At 38.1% G+C, this 16430-nt stretch overlaps 1 protein-coding gene across 2 annotated transcripts in view; it reads right to left on the bottom strand.

Moving 5' to 3' along the window:
- Positions 1–16430, bottom strand: part of spns2 (SPNS lysolipid transporter 2, sphingosine-1-phosphate) — a 71206-nt gene that overhangs the window by 15060 nt on the left and 39716 nt on the right. For both annotated transcript variants that reach the window (XM_084414746.1, XM_084414747.1), the window contains exons 3-6: positions 14089–14225; positions 6607–6758; positions 3176–3242; positions 4–146 (exon numbers count right to left, since the gene is read on the bottom strand). In XM_084414746.1, the coding sequence (XP_084270872.1) occupies positions 4–146; positions 3176–3242; positions 6607–6758; positions 14089–14225 (499 nt within the window). The remainder of the gene's footprint in view (positions 1–3; positions 147–3175; positions 3243–6606; positions 6759–14088; positions 14226–16430) is intronic.

Raw genomic sequence — 16430 nt, 5'->3', positions numbered from 1 at the left:
TACTTTTTGGCAAGAGCTTTCATGTCACAGAGCCAGGAAGTGCGCGTCTTTATCCGTCCAGTGAGTTGGTCAGCACTCCCTCTCTTCGGCTCAGGGATAAAGATGAGGATGAGGAACCCAGCAGTCAAACCTAACATTGGAGAAACCTTGAGACAGAAGAAAAAAAAAAGATGATATTGCAGAGTTTAACACTGCCTTGTTGCCTTGTTTTCCAGAACAATATCTAAACATGCTTAAAATAATAGATATGTAATTGAGAAGCAAATTACTTGAGATTTTATGACATTTTCAGTTAATAACATACCTCAAATTATGTTTTTTTTTTAAATTTCTAATCCATTTGTAAAAAAAAATTAAAGAATAAATCTAACAAAATCAAGTCTTATTATCTTATATAGGTTTTCTTACACAATTTGCAGATGTTTTTACTCGGAAAAAGCAAATATGCTGCTTAATTTTTTTTCAGTGCAGTGCTCTTAACTAGACTAAACATTTGTTGCTTGTATTACTGTGAGTCTGTGCTGTCTGTTAAACAAAATATTGTGGGCTGAACAATAAAAAATGTCTCACATCCTGTTTGGTCTAGCAAGTTATTCGTTGAGTCGATAATGGTGGTGTTATGTATTTTGTGATAGTTTTATTTATATTCACATTAGGGTGTGTAGTGCCGGCAGGGTACTAGACTGCAGTGTGAAGTGGACTCTATTAGGTGATGTTTCTTTACTCCATCCTCTCGTTTTCTTTCTCAGTTTTCTCCCTTGTGTGGGAGCAGCTGCGGTCCACCAGGCCATGAGCTATTATCTCTTTTATCATCCTTCCTGATGGCTACAGCACAGCAGTGTGTATGTGTGTGTGTGTGTGTGTGTGTGTGTGTGCGTCCATGTGTTTGTTGGTTCGGTCGCCCACATGGAAGCAGCATAAGCGCCTCCGTCGCTTGTGAAAGCCAAAGCAATTCTGTCTGTCAGACGCAATCCTCCTGGAGATCATTTATAGCACATTAAAGCAAAGCTCTACTCAAAATTGTGTGTCTTATGGGTATGCATATGGGTTCTTGTAAAGATTTAGTCATCTGCACTGCAAAAAAGTTCCTGATCTGTATTTTTGTCTTATTTTCAGAAAAAAATGAGAAATTAAATTAAAACTATCTTAAGAATTATATACTACTGTTCAAAAGTTTGTAGTCTATAAGATTTTTTCAGAGCTTCAAATAAATGTTGTACTTTTCAACTTTCAGTTCATTAAAGAATCCTGAAAAAAAAGGATCATGGTTTCCACAAATATTTTAAGCAGCACAGTTGTTTTCAACATTATATGCAATATAACTTAATTCAAGAGACATTCTACAAATACAAGTTTGAGAATATATTGGAGAATAATTATTAGAATTATTTATTATTATCTATAAGCATTTATACAAATTTGTGAATGTTTTATTTTTATAGTGTTCAGCATTATAAATAGAATGATAGTGAAACAGATCACTGCATCCCATTGACATGCTGCTGTTTCCTGCACTATACTGTGATTCTGTGGACTGAATGTGTGTCTGTGTGCACTGCAGTTCTTTTGATACAGAGCTGCAGCGTCTCGCTAAAGCCTGGATTTGGTCTTGTTATCCCTCTGTAACTAGAAAACCCAGCAGCCGTAAAAAAGGTCTTTGCAGTGGACCTATTTTCTAACAGTCACACTGTGGAGATCCCTCCCTGCCTCTCTGGTTTAGTTTCATATCAAAGCCTGCGTTGATCAGTCATCTTGAACTCTGACTCTGTCTCGCACTTTGTCAGACGCTGCCCTTTCCTGCTAATCTCAAGCTAGTGCTGTAGCTTCTTTCGTGTTTGTTAAGGTTAGAGTTGGGACGAGTGTAATCAAAGAAAGAGAGATCAAGGTGCTATTTTTCCTGGCATTTCCCCTATTCGACCCGCAGTTGATTGATATGGCTCTCAATAATTATGATATAATCCTCCACTCCAAAAAAACACACTCCTTCTTCGAGAACGAAAGGCGATTGAGTTCTTTAGGGGCCTGCAAAACAAGCGGAAAGTGGCACGGAGTGTTTTTTCCCCTCTTAGAGCAGGATATGGCCGATATGAAGTCCCTTTTCATCTGTCTGTTGTTTTTAGTCATTTAAAGTGCTAGTGATGATTAATAGTCCCCCAAACCATGAGCTTTGTCCCGTCAAGGAATGTGTTACTGCATCCAAGAGCTCAAACAACGGAGCTCTGCTACTGTTTGCAAAAGCGTTCCGATAAACTAGCTACCAAATAAAGCCATTTATGTTCCTGAGGGTCATATAACTGTCATGTTCAGAGGTGTTTTTGTAAGAATGAGAGGGTTTAATGCTCCTCTTAAAGTCTCCTTTCAGGCCTAAGAGCTCGACAACAGAACCTTGCTGGAGTTTTAAGAGGCAGCCATACAACAAGCTTAATTCAAGTTCACGATAAAACCCTCGTTAGATTCTTTATGACCCCGAGAAAGGAACAAGTAATGAAGCCCACCTGCTAACTCGAGCATCCACCTGTTAAAGTTTGAATTGAATGAGAGAAGCAGTTGGTTATAAAACTGCGCTGAGCTAATGAAGGAAGAAAGACAGGAATCTAAAGCACTTCAGAGGCCTCTCACTTTCTCAGAAAAGTTGTTTTTGCTCTCTCTCTCTTTCGCTGCCCAAAAATTGCAGACCACTACCCTTCCTCTTACTCAATCATTTCATAAATTAGTCATTTGAGCTGCATTAAAATGTGCTCGATTTTGGGCTTTTGGTTAGCACTGCAATACATCAAGGCTACTGAGGAATATCCTACAACAAAAGGGTCTGTGTAAGTGAGCCCCCTCTTCTCCTGGGCCTATGCAGTACAAAGACCGCAGCGAGAACTGTGAAGACTGCATTACTCACGGATAGCGTGTATGAGCGGACCCGAGAGAGCTGGAGGTAATGCTATATTAATGCACTTGAGCTAGCTGGGTTGTCAGTGCCCATTGCACTGGCTTCAAGGGGGCAAGAATGTTATGTTGCTTTTTCAAGAGACGGGCTGAAGGTATTTCGGGATTCACCTGTCTGCAATGGGTTTTAGGGATATTTTTGACCAGGCCGAGAGGAAATGGTGTATATTTGTTGAGGTTGGGCGTGCTTCCTCTAAAATATTGATACAACACAAGGAAACATTTAAACTGCTCTTACCCTCAGTGCCCAGTACCAATCCCCTCCAGCATCTTTAGCAATGGATCCCAGGATGTATCCAAGACCGCTGCGGAGAGAGAGCAAAACATGTCATTATACACAAGCAAATGTATCATATTCTAGGCATAAACTTCCGCTCTCCAGCTGGTTTGCTGGTCTAAGCTGATTTAAGCTGGACTGAGCCAGGGTTACTTTAGTTTTGAATTTGAATATAGTTTGTATTGTAATAATTGTTAGTTATTTTTTATTTAGTTTGTTTAGTATATTAGGGCATCCAAAATGAATGTGCTAACTGGTGAAATTAAAAATGTTTATGTAGAAATGTATATTTCTCAGCCTAATCTTTTTCCCAGTTTAATAACACTGGTCTAAGGTACTCTAAGCTGGTCTTCCATTCTGCCCAAGCTAGTCTTAAACTGGACTAGCTGATCTAGCAGCAAGCCTAAACTGGTTTTCAATTAGTGTAGATGGTCAATGTCCAAAACCCCTCAAAAACCAGCAAACCAGACCAGCCTGACCAGCTTAGGGTGGTTTAAGAAGTTTTTCTATAAGCTATTTTGCCATGTGCCTGTCTCAATCACTTGGTCCCTCTCTCTTTCTTTGCAGTCTTTCTCTTCTCTCCCCGGCTGTTTTTCCCACCCAAAGCTGTGTCATGCACCCTAAAACTTTCATGCGCTGGGTAGGCTGCCTGAACTCAGAATGCATACTAATGCCGCTGATAATGGCTTTACACTGAACATCACCTCTGGCTAAGTAAGAGAGTCAACCACTTAGCATTACTCAGAGGCTTATGATGACAGATCAGCTCCGAGGGAAAGAGAAAGAGAGATGACTTCGGAGAAACACCAGCTTCCCACACTGTGTCGCTTTGGGTTTTGGATGGATTTGGGGACTGTGGTGAAATACTAACATCAAAGGTTCAGATGACCTAATTCTGAGAATCCCTGTCTGATGCTGTAGGATATGGCATGTGTCTCATGAACTTTGCTTTAAGTTCTTCTAAGGCAAGACTGCCTGACATGAGTGATATAAGGAAAGGAGGAAGACGAGCACTCAAGGTGGGATCATTTCAACCCTGTCGGTATCTGAGGAATCTGTGAGTCATATCTCTTCAGACGCAGACCAAACTCTCTTAGCTCTACATCCTGTTTACAGTCTGATAAAGTTCATAATTGCCCTGTTATGATCTCGGTGTGGCTGAAGCACATGTGAACTATTCTTGAGACTGTGCTGCCTGTCATCGGCCATTGTATGAATTTTCTCCTCTTGGTCATAGTCTGTAGATTAAAAAAAAAAAAATTTGATTGGGTGTCTCGCATTTTTTCTTTCCATCAGTTCTCAATTTCACGTCGAAAATATTCCTCCATATTTTCAGCATCAGATTCATTATTATTCTCATTCTCAGTCACTCTCTCTGTCTGTCTCCTTCCCAAGTTTTTACACCTGTTACCAACCCTCACTGGTTTGTAAGAGGCAACAGGGAGTGAAAAGAAAAGTTTTTACTTTTTTAAGGTACTATTACACCAATTTAAACACCAATTTTTAAGGTATTTATGGTATACTTACAATGTTGACAGTAGTGCACTAGTAAATGCATGTGGAAGCCACAGAAACAAGAAGTAAACTGAATTTATATTTCGTCTAAGTTTAGCATGAATAAAACATATAATTGATTTCACAACATTCTTTGATATCAGAACATTCACTTTTTTTTCTTTTTTTTTTTTACATTTTTCTAATTCAATACAAATTATTTTCAAAATATTACTATATTTTGATCAAATAAATGCAGCCTTGGTGACCATCAGCGACTTAAAAAAAAAACATTATTGAAAAAGATCTTGCCGACCCAATTTGGGGATTGTTCTTTTAAAAAAAAAAAAAGTGTACATCTGGCCCTGGCATAACTGCACCATTTTAATCCTTCAGTTTAAATTGGGAGCGTCCCTCCCACAATCTAAAGCCTCACGCACACTTCCTGTGTTCCCAGACACTAGCGCCAGGCTGTCGCACAGCAGGTAAACTACATTGTTTACCTTTAACTGCCCCTGGCATATCCGACTGATGGACCAACCTGACCTGACCCATCAAACAATAGGACCTTATCATCGAGAACATATGGCTCTCAACATGAGCCCACAGTGTCCTCTGGACCTCGTTCAATGTCAAGAACCCCTTAATTAAGCCTACGCATACCTGTGTATTCATGGAATATGGCCATTTGCTACCTTATTGATGTTCTTGATTGGATGAGAGTTTTTGGATATTAATTTCAAGCATTTGTGACGTGGTGCTGTACGTGATGTCTGTACGTATTTTGAACACAAGTTGTCGTTATTACTCTGTTTCTCTATGTTTATTAGCAACTGATATTTTCCATGCCCATAAGAAGACTAAAATTTCCAAACCTTTCTCTCATGGCTGAAGTCACTTCCTGGAAACAGTAACAACCTGACTGTAGATAAACAGGGCGCTAGACAGGAAGTGAGGCGGCACACTGCAGCGTTCCAGTCTTTCACCTCTTATTGTTCGTACTGTCGATCGCTTTGTTAGGGCCGAACCCAGTTAGCCCGCAAATACCCAAACTCTCCTGGGTCTGCGATTTTTCCATCCCGTCCTTTCCTCTAACTGCACTCAATCTCTCATCGATACTATTACTAGCCCTCAGAACAGGTCTGATGGCGACAGCTGCTGTTTTCAGATATTTATTTTCCTCAGTTCAATAGGGGTGTATACCACTCAGTGTTATACAACTGCATGGTCAAAACTCAGATTAGTTTGGCCACTAACATTTGATGTTGTTGTTTTTCTCCCCATCAGATTAACAATTGAATTCCAAGATGCTGTATGTGAACACAATGCAGCTAAAAATGCTATGCACATACATGCATGCATTTATCATCTTTCCTGTTGTTTTCCCCCTTTTCTCTCCAGTCTTTTTCCACCTCAGTGAACAAAAGAAAATGCCACAGCCTGGGTTAAGTGACCGAATGGTTGAGCTTAAAGTCTTTCACAGCAGCAAACAGATTTAGAAAATCATTGTCTATTTGGCCCATCTGAGGCGGTGACCACACAAAACGCTGAGCTCAATTCTCCACAACTGACCTTTACTGAGTTGAGATGGTATCTGAGATTACCTGGCTGTCAGAAGCTGTTCCCTTCAGCCACAGTTCACCTAACCTGACTTCAAATGTCTAAATATACTACATTACAATTATTTTTATGGCAATAATATCATCTGGTTGTACAGTATTATCTTAGTGCTAAAGTGCTATTGTAAAACCATCTCTAATGAACATCTGAACATCTGCAAATAAATTAAACAAAGTAAAAATGATATTTCTAGGACTTTACCCATTTTATAGACGTAATTGTACCTGATAATGGATTGAAAAGAAAATAGAGTGGTATTGCTCAAATTTGGGACTCACCTTCCCAGTGGGATGGCCAGGTAGAAGACAGAGAGCATCATGGTCCTTCTGTTGTTTGTGAACAGGTCTCCAATGATGGTTGGAGAGATGGATGAGTAGCTTGATTCACCAATTCCCACCAAACATCTGGACAGCACTAACAACCAATAATACTGCAAAAGAAAAGGTCATGTGATCAGAAAAGTTGAAGGAATCTCTTATATATACTATTCAGTTGGCGCATATCTAAAAACCAATATGGCTCTCATTTTCATTCCTTGACACTTAAATACTATAGATCATGATTTTCAGGGTCATTATGAAGCAATGCTTTTTTTTCTTTTAGCTATTTAAGTCACGTTAACTATCGGGAAGAAATGAATGGTATATCCTGCATCTAAGGATTGACAGATCATTGAGACCTGAAACGTTTTCATAAATCTGTTGATTGATATTGAGACTGTGTTCAGGTTTGTGTGGCTTTTTAGACGTTCAACATTCATTATCAAAAAGGAGCAAGTGTCCTACATTTCTGAAACAGTGGGAACATGTGGCCGTTGTCCTCTGACCTCTATCGGCTAGGAAGGAAGCCAGACTAAGAAACCACCCTTCCCTGAAATGGCCTAGACTCATTGTATATATAGTCGTTTATGTGAAGACATTAACTGTGGGTGTGTAATGGACAGCTATACTGCTGTGGAGAATTTGGGTCACCCTGGCAGTCGACCAACTGAGGAAGCTAGTTATAGATTTCTCTGTTGCTTGTGCTCACAGTCAATACCTCTTTATGGTTTGACCTCTTTTTCTGTGTGAGTCTCACTCTCCTTAATAATATTTCATTTTTATTGTGTCACCGGTGGTCTCAGTCTGGCAGCAGTGGGGAGTCTAGCCACACCCAACACTGATGGAGTGAAAGAAAATGAAAGCAGCAAATATGGACACTCTCTAGAGACAGCAGGTCATCCCATTATGTTATGATGTGCATATAAAGCACACACACATTTACAGATCTGTCATAGCAGACTTCCATCTCCTGAGGGGGCTCACAAAGCCACCTGACTGGCCAGATGCTGTTGTGGCAGACTTTTGTGTACTAACAAGCTTCCTGTAAATGTTAATGTGTGTGTGTGTCTGTGCGTGTGTGTGCGCTTGAACACATATTGCTGTAGTTATATATGTATCTATAGTCCTTTACACATTAAAAATATATAAAATACACATTCAAATTTATATATTTATACTAACATTCAATAATATTTTAAATATAATAGAACATTTAATTTGTAACTGCAGTCTTCAGTGTCACAAGATCCTTCAGAAATCATTCTAATATGCTGATTTGGTGCTCAAGAAACATTTCTAATTATCAATGTTGTAAATAGTTGTGCAGCTAAATATTTGTGTGGAAACTTTTTTTTTTAGGATTCCTCGATAAATAGAAGGTTCAAGGAACAGTCTAAATATATATATGTATGTATGTGTGTGTATATATATTTTATATATTTATATACACACACACACACACACTATATATATATATATATATATATATATATTGATTTATTTATATATTATTGAATGTTAGTATGAATATATAAATTGGAATGTGTATTTTACATATATATATATATATATATATATATATATATATATATATATATATATATATATATATATATAGTATACATACATATATATATGAAGTTAATATAAATTGCATTAGAACAAAAACATGTTTTAAATTTTTTTTATTGTTCTCCATTAGCAATTTATCTTTAGCTTGTTTTTATTCTCATTGGTAATTCATTTTGGATAAACATGTCTGATAATTCAAGACTGTAAGTATAATTCATCCCTTGCTCTCAAAACAGAGGCAGAAAACCTCATGTCCTTCGGTCATCCGATGGTCACTTTTCATTACTGGGAATCCCTCACTCCCTTTCCTGCTTTTCATCCTTTATTCTTTTCCACCTGACTGTCTTTGGTGTGACAGCAGCCCCACGACAAACAGCCAAAAGAAAAACAACTTTACTTGTTGTTGAATGTTACATAATTCTCAGCGGGGGAATTTCTTTAGTGTACGTGACAGGAATCCACAATGAGAGACTGCAGCAAGTTGGGTTATCCTCTGGCACTGAGAGGATTTCTCTATCCCTCCCTCCCCCTTTCTCTCTCAGCTCCTTTCCTGCTTTTCATGACTCTGCTCTAAAATGACAAAAGCTGTGTGCTAGTTGTTTATTGACAGAAGTGCTGTGAGGGAAAAAGAGAATAGAGGGATGGTGGAGAGGGAGATTGGACGACTTCTTGTTTGTTTGTTACACAACCTTTCCTCCTTTCACTCCAACACACTCTCACACACATACACACACACTTGAAAAATTAATGCTTGAGCTGTCATTTGCTGAACATACATACGTCTGGAGAGTGGTTATTTGAGGTGACGCGCACACTTATGTCATCCAGTGTGAGAAGATTTATAGTAAGGTTGAGGGGGGGACTTAAAGCTGGTGGTCTCTGAACCCCCCATTGCCCTGTCAATCACACACGCCTACATTGTCAGAGCAGCAGATGTGTGTGTGTGTGTGTGTGTGTGTGTGTGTGTGTACAGTTCGGTACAGCAGGAGGGAGAAAACTAAACATAAAATTGCTTTTTTGTCTTTTTTATTAAACAGTGGTTTACTGAACAAATTGTGTCTCTGTCTTAAATTCAGTTATAATTAAAAATTTCTTAAGGATTAAAAAAATCTATACCTGCAAATGCTGTTCTTACTTACACATTACTATGATATTATAGGTTCATGTTCATTCTGTAACTAGCATTAAAGAGGAAGAGATGATTGCGTTCTCTCGCTCTCCGTGCTGCCTCTTGAACTGACTACGTGGCCCGTTACACCCCTAATATATATATGTGTGTGTGTGTGTGTACATTAAGATACATTTATACCTATAATGTGATATTCTAAAGTATTATAAGTATTACAAATGCTGTTAAAACAAATAACTGTTGTCAAAGTACAGAAGCAAAAACACATTATTCACATTTCTAAATGTCTGGAAAATATTATTAATAATTCAAAATACTTTAAATTAAAATATAGAATGAGTAAATCTATAATAATGAGCATAATTTGCATAGAAGGCGGTGTCTGTCTGGTTCAACTTGATTGCTTGTCAAAGTTTAGTGAATTTGATCCTGAAACCTTTTTTAATCTTGACGTTTTTGCTTTTTGTGTTGACAGACTGGATGCAAATGTAATTGTACATGTTTAGGTAAGGACTTTCTTTGTAAGGATTTTTTTTTCCACACTCATACTTCCGTTTTTATTTGAGCTTTATGGTTGAGTGGTTAAAACCCCAAGGTTGAAAAGCAAAGTTGATGCATCTGCCTTGTTATTTTTGTTCCAGTCCACAACCAATTCATGAGTTTGCTGTACTGTAGGACTGACTGTCTGACTCCCCTCAATCCCTCAAAACCATATACATAAACATGAGCATTCAAATACATTATGTATGAATATGTGCATATCTAACTAAAAACCACCACCGCTGACACCCCCTGATGTTTTGTTTTCTTGTCATCAGACAAAACCGACACAATGATGTTAAATATGTTAAATATGGGAATTTGCATGGGAATCAGACATCTTAAAGTCTCTCTTTTAATTGCAACTTAAATTCCCTAATTCTGTTTTTTTACATCACGATTTTTATGTGCAACAAAAAACTGTCTTTCAGTCTTGTTGCAGCAACACAGTGTAGTGAATTGACCGTCTCTTCCCAAAGCCCCGAGAAATCTCGTTAAATGAAGCTGAACATCGAGTTACGAGGGATTTTGGATGTGGAACAGATCAGCAAGAGGTCTTGAGGTCAGTTTAAGCCATATACAGATTTAGTAGATATTTTCTTCCCAGTATCAGTGCTGGGTGTCTTTAAGACAAACTAATACATGAGAACGTGTTTACATTCTGATAAGATGATTTCTTGGTGTAATAGCATTTTTTCTAATTTCAGTCTATTCTTATAAAACACACCACTCAGCTCGTTATGAATAATGTAATGCAGACCTTGCGGCAATGTTGCGGTAACATTAACGTGATGGTGATGATGAGCCTGTGTGTAAATACGAGATGATCTGCTTACTTCTCTTGGTGGAGAGCATTATATAACAGCCCATCACTGTGGGTTGGATGATTTACTGATAAAGGGATATCTGCAGTCCTCACGCTCATGTATGCATATGATCATGTGACATTGATGCAGACTGGCTCGTCCTGTCCGTATCAACTCAGCATTGCAGATCGAGGGGATTAGCGCATTTATACCCCCCGTGGCATACACAAACACACACACACACACACACACACACACACACACACACACACACACACACACACACACACACACACACACACACACACACATACACACATCTTCTATATGTACACGCAGTCTCACTCCTCACACTGTCTGACTGGCTAAAGGGAACCAAACCTCACACGAACCATCACTAAGTCACTAGATATCACTAAAATCAGTTATTGTAGCCACAGGGAACATTCCTCTGTTGTCATTTCAGAGTCTTCCTCTTATTAACATGGCCTTTTAATTAGCAGCCACTATCTGTCTCTGTTGCAATTACCTCCCTGGAGACTGGCCACACACAAACATAATTTGATGGTCTATGAGAGATTATAAGACAATAAGCATCAATTAAATTGTCACGTTTTTTTGACTGCTGTTGTCAGTTTTGCTTTACTGTTGTCTCAGTTCCTCTCAACATGTTTATTGTGTACGAAGACTTTTATGTTTAACACAAGCACCAATACATGACTATATTTACAGTGAGAATTAGGTTACAGCCATAGAGTCAGGGTTTGACGACTGTACTTACTAACAGATGCAAAGCTTAAAGAAGCCGCTCAAATACTGTCTGTATAAATGAATGACCAAAGTCAAATCCCTTTTCTGGTCTTGTAATAAGTGACGGTCGGTGGCTAAAATAAAAGATAAACGAAGACAAATATGAAGACTTCAGTAACATTAGAGTCTTTTAGCAATTGACACTGTGTTATTTAATAAACAACTGTCATCATCTAATCTTAGCCATCAATGCAAAAGTTTTTTTTTTTTTTTTTTTTACACTTAGATCAGTGGTTCTCAGGTAGGGCCCAGGCCCACAAGGGGGCCTCAAGATGACTTAAAATTATATATATATATATATAAAAAAAAAACCTTTAAAGGGTTACTTCACCCAAAAATGAAAATTCTGTCAGTAATTACTCACCCTCATGTTGTTCCAACCATGTAAGTCTTTCGTTCATCTTCGGATCACAAATTAAGATATTTTTGATGAAATCTGACAGCTGTCTCACTCTTCCATAGGCTTTCAGAGTGACCGAAACTCGCCGGCCCAGAATAGTTATTAAAAACATCGTTAAAATAGTCCAAGTGACTACAGTGGCTATACATTAAGTTTATCATGCGACGACAATACTTTTTGTGCGGAAAACAACAAAAATAACGACTTTATCCAACTATTAGTGTTCTTCAATGTGGGCCTCTGACGAGAGTTCACGGGAGCGCCAGGACGCATGCGCGAGAACTGAGATTACGGCGTTCTTCTTCTACTACTAATTTACTTGTTACTGGCTGCTCACTCCTTGGGAGTATTACCGCCATCTACTGTACAAGATGACGTCCCGACATCATCGAGAACTAAATCACAATAAGTGTCGAATTCAATAGCTTACATACAGAGCGCGTCTTCCTCTGCTTATAAACAGACCGATTTGCGCTTCCGGCAATGTCGGGACCTCATCTTGTACAGTAGATGCCACTGTAGTCACTTGGACTATTTTAACGATGTTTTTAATAACTATTCTGGGCAGGCGAGTTTCGGTCCCTCTGAAAGCCTATGAAGGAGTGAGACAGCTGTCAGATTTAATCAAAAATATCTTAATTTGTGATCCGAAGATGAACGAAAGACTTACATGGTTGGAACAACATGAGGGTGAGTAATTACTGACAGAATTTTCATTTTTGGGTGAACTAACCCTTTAACAGAAGCTGAGATATTAGATATTTCTCATTTAAATTCACCCAAACAGCATGTTTTTCGTGTTTTCTATCTTTTGTCTAGTTATGCCAAGCTCTAAAATATGTTACTGAATATAAATTGTCTGTAAAAATATATATTTCTAAATCCTTATCCTTGATTCTTATCCTGTAAGAATTCTCATCACGATTGGATCTTAATGAGGATATTCAGATGGAGGACTGGATGAAACATGTAAAGAAGCTCAATCACAAACAATGAGCACATGTCTGAAGCTGCTACAATATAAGTGGTTGATGCGGATTCATATGACTCTAATTATATTGCATGAATATAATGAAAATGTCCCTGGCACTTGCTTTAGATGCAGTGAGTTTAAATGTGCACTATATCATTGCATTAGGGAGTGTGAAGAAGTCAAGAATTTTTGGAAAGCTGTGAAAGAAATGATAGAGAAGATCCTTGATGTTAACATTCCACGGTCACCTTTACTTTTTATTATTTTATTAGGCTGAATATCCTAAGGAGATCAAATTAAAAAAGAAAGAGTATATATTTATAAATATATGTATTATTCAAGCAAAACAGCTCTTTTTTTCTAAAATTGAAAAAGTATTTGTGCACCAAATATTAAGAAAATGGCTAAAAGAAATTGTAACAAATATGACAATGGACAAGATATTTTAAGGGATAAATATGTATACATGTATATAGTTAAAATATATATTAATAATTCTCACAAACAAATAGAAAAGAAGCTTCTGATTATTGTTGGACAATGAGTTTAGTGGTTTTTGTGACTCTCTAACATGATTGGCTAACAGCAGTGATCTCTTAATGACATGAGCGAGTGAGTGAGGGCTGGATGAAACATGGAGTAAGATACAGAAGACAAAGAGGATGACAAACAGTAGTAGAGTTATAACAAGAGGTCTTCTGAGACCGGCTTAGTGTTATGCTAAGTGAGCATGTCATCTAATCATTTAATCTTAGCAAAATGGAAAAGAAAAACAAAGAAAAAGGAGAGAAGGAGAGAGAGAGAGAGAGAGAGAGAGAGAGAGAGAGAGAGAGAGAGAGAGAGAGACGAGAAAGAGAGCGGAAGCAAAAGCGAGAGACATCTAAATAATAAAGTACATTGAGATGTTTTTTTCTATGTAAAATGAGTCCTGCTATGTTGAATGACTCGAGTGTCATTTCAAAGCGCTCTCAAATGAGCCAGAAACTGAATGAGCTTTAGAGATGCTACTGCTGGGCTGGGTTGCTAAAAATACCCAACTAGCTCTGCAAGAACCAAAACTTTCAAAACAAAAACACGCTACATTTATATTTGAAAGATTCTCCTAGAATGATAATCATGACAATATGATTCCCTTAAGAGGTTCTGGGCAGACATGGGTTTGAAGGTTTAGGCTGCTGTTTGTAGAGGAGGAAGAGAGTATGGCACTTACATCTTTGGGAATAAAGGAGCTTAGCAGTGTCACAAAGGACCAGAAGAAAATTCCACTGCTCAGAATGATCTTTCTGTTGAAACGGTCCCCCAGGTAACCGAAAATGGGTGCAGCCACCATGAAACTGCAGATGAAGACTGGAAAGAAAAACAGAAGCAGAGCAGTCATTTTTTAACATTCATTGTCACATTTATCTCATACACTCTCAGAAAATAAAGTACATAATTGTACCTTTAGGGGTACAATGGCTTGTCACTGGGGCTGTACCCTCAAGGGTACAATATTGTACCTTAAAGGTTGTATCAGTGATGTCAGGCCCAAACATAAATGATCACATTCATCTAATCTTTCCTAACGATCCGCTAGCTGCCCGCCCCATAAGCATGCCGTCAAAAAAACGCGTCTCTGTAGGCAGCCTCTGAGATCTGCACACAAAAACAATTGGTTTCAAACCACTCAAAACAAATAGTGTTCCAACCAATCACCGACAGGGGGAGGGTGTTGTGAGGTTTTGTGCTCGTGTACGGCTGCACGCGAAGTCGGAGCTGAAGAAGAAGCTGGCTCAAAACCTCACAACACCCTCCCCCTGTCGGTGATTGGTTGGAACACTATTTGTTTTGGTTTTGAGTGGTTGGTGAAACCAATTGTTTTTGTGTGCAGATCTCAGAGCCTAGGTTGCCTACAGAGACGCGTTTTTTTGACGGCATGCTTATGGGGCGGGCAGCTAGCGGATCGTTAGGAAAGATTAGATGAATGTGATCTTTGTACTTTGTAGGATTTCTGTGCCATCATGATGACAATAACGCTGTCAGTTCTAAAAAATACTTTCCACTTAAATGCAGAAAACTGAAAATCCACATCCTCATTCTTTAAAATGACGAGGAAGCTTTAAGATTCCCTTTCTATTTCCCTAATTCACTTCCTACCCACAATCCCCTTATGTGCTACTGCCCATTAAATCAATGGCAAGACAAAACCTACTCACAAGAGCATTCCTAACTCAAGATTGCTTTAACCAAGCAGTTTAACATGACTGTAGATTTGCTTAATGCTGGATTAGTATGCTACACACACCTTTTTTTTGTGACAGTTTCTATATTTTTTTCTATATTTTAATTTATAAAAAAAATTTGAACATTTATATTTTATATTTTCCATTTCATTTGTTTCATATTTAGATTATTTCAATTTTGAGTTTCTATATTTTTCATATTTTAATTTCACTTATTCCATTTTTTTATGATTTACGTTGTTTCATATTTTGATCATTTCTAGATTTTTCCATTTAATTTCTTCTTTTTCTTAGTTTCTATATTTTCTAGTTTCATTTCAGTTATTACATTTTTTCACTGTTTCTATGTTTTTTTCTCCATAATTTCTGTTACAAGTCAGATATGTGCAGCTGATAGACCCTTTACTTTCTCATGCCATGCAGATTGTACTCCTTTATATACTACACACCTGCATACTTCTAGAACGTACTTTATTAACAGTCTTCAACTGCAGTAAATAAAGTACACTTGAAAGTATCTAATGCAAATAATTCCTGTAAAAGTTCAAGATCCCATAATCGTTGTGTAAGATTTCTTAATCCTGCAGTTGCTGACGTGACTCCAGTTGGGTGCGCTGAAAAAGGCATCCAAAATGCTTTCGTAAGGAGTCTGCATAGATGGCATGAGGTAATAATGCTCATCTGGAAACTTCAGAGTTGCAGATTTTGAGGATTTTTGCCATCTCCATAAACATTGCAGTGGTTGTGTGTGCGTTATGCAAAGTAAGGATGTGTTTGCAAGCTTACAGAGAAAGAGAAATACAGTGCAGTCTAAAACCCGCACAAATACACTATATATAGTACAGTGTCATGATATTTAATAATAAATCTACATCCTCTTTTGTGCTGTGCTGAGGTTGAGAGACCTTGGTAACACCAAGTCTGAAGCTATAAAGTCTGGGCTGAATTTCTAGCCGTCTCCCACCCTTGATCAATGGCCATGTTTGGATTTTTAATAACTCCCCATTTTTGAGGAAGGCTGAATTTGCTGAAGCCACCGGAAACATTGCCCTGTGTTATCCTTGGCTGCTTGTTCAAGCCAAACTCGACCCGACTTGAGTATATCAACTCTAGGAACAGGCACGGAGCCTACACCGAGCCTGCTGGGAAATCAGCGCTCTCTCCACACACTCTAGCACTATATGCTAAATGATCTGCTATTTCATCCCTGACTTCACTCGCTTAGTGATCGTAATTAGGCTGCCTTTGAAATCCGTCCCAAAACTGAAAAAGACTTAAATAAATAAATACAAAACAACAGTGAGTAAACTATGTTTGTGAGGTTTAAATA

This window comes from Rutilus rutilus (assembly GCF_951802725.1).
Source record: "Rutilus rutilus genome assembly, chromosome: 7".
In the NCBI taxonomy this organism is placed as follows: domain Eukaryota; kingdom Metazoa; phylum Chordata; class Actinopteri; order Cypriniformes; family Leuciscidae; genus Rutilus; species Rutilus rutilus.
This window is presented reverse-complemented; position numbering and strand designations above follow the sequence as displayed.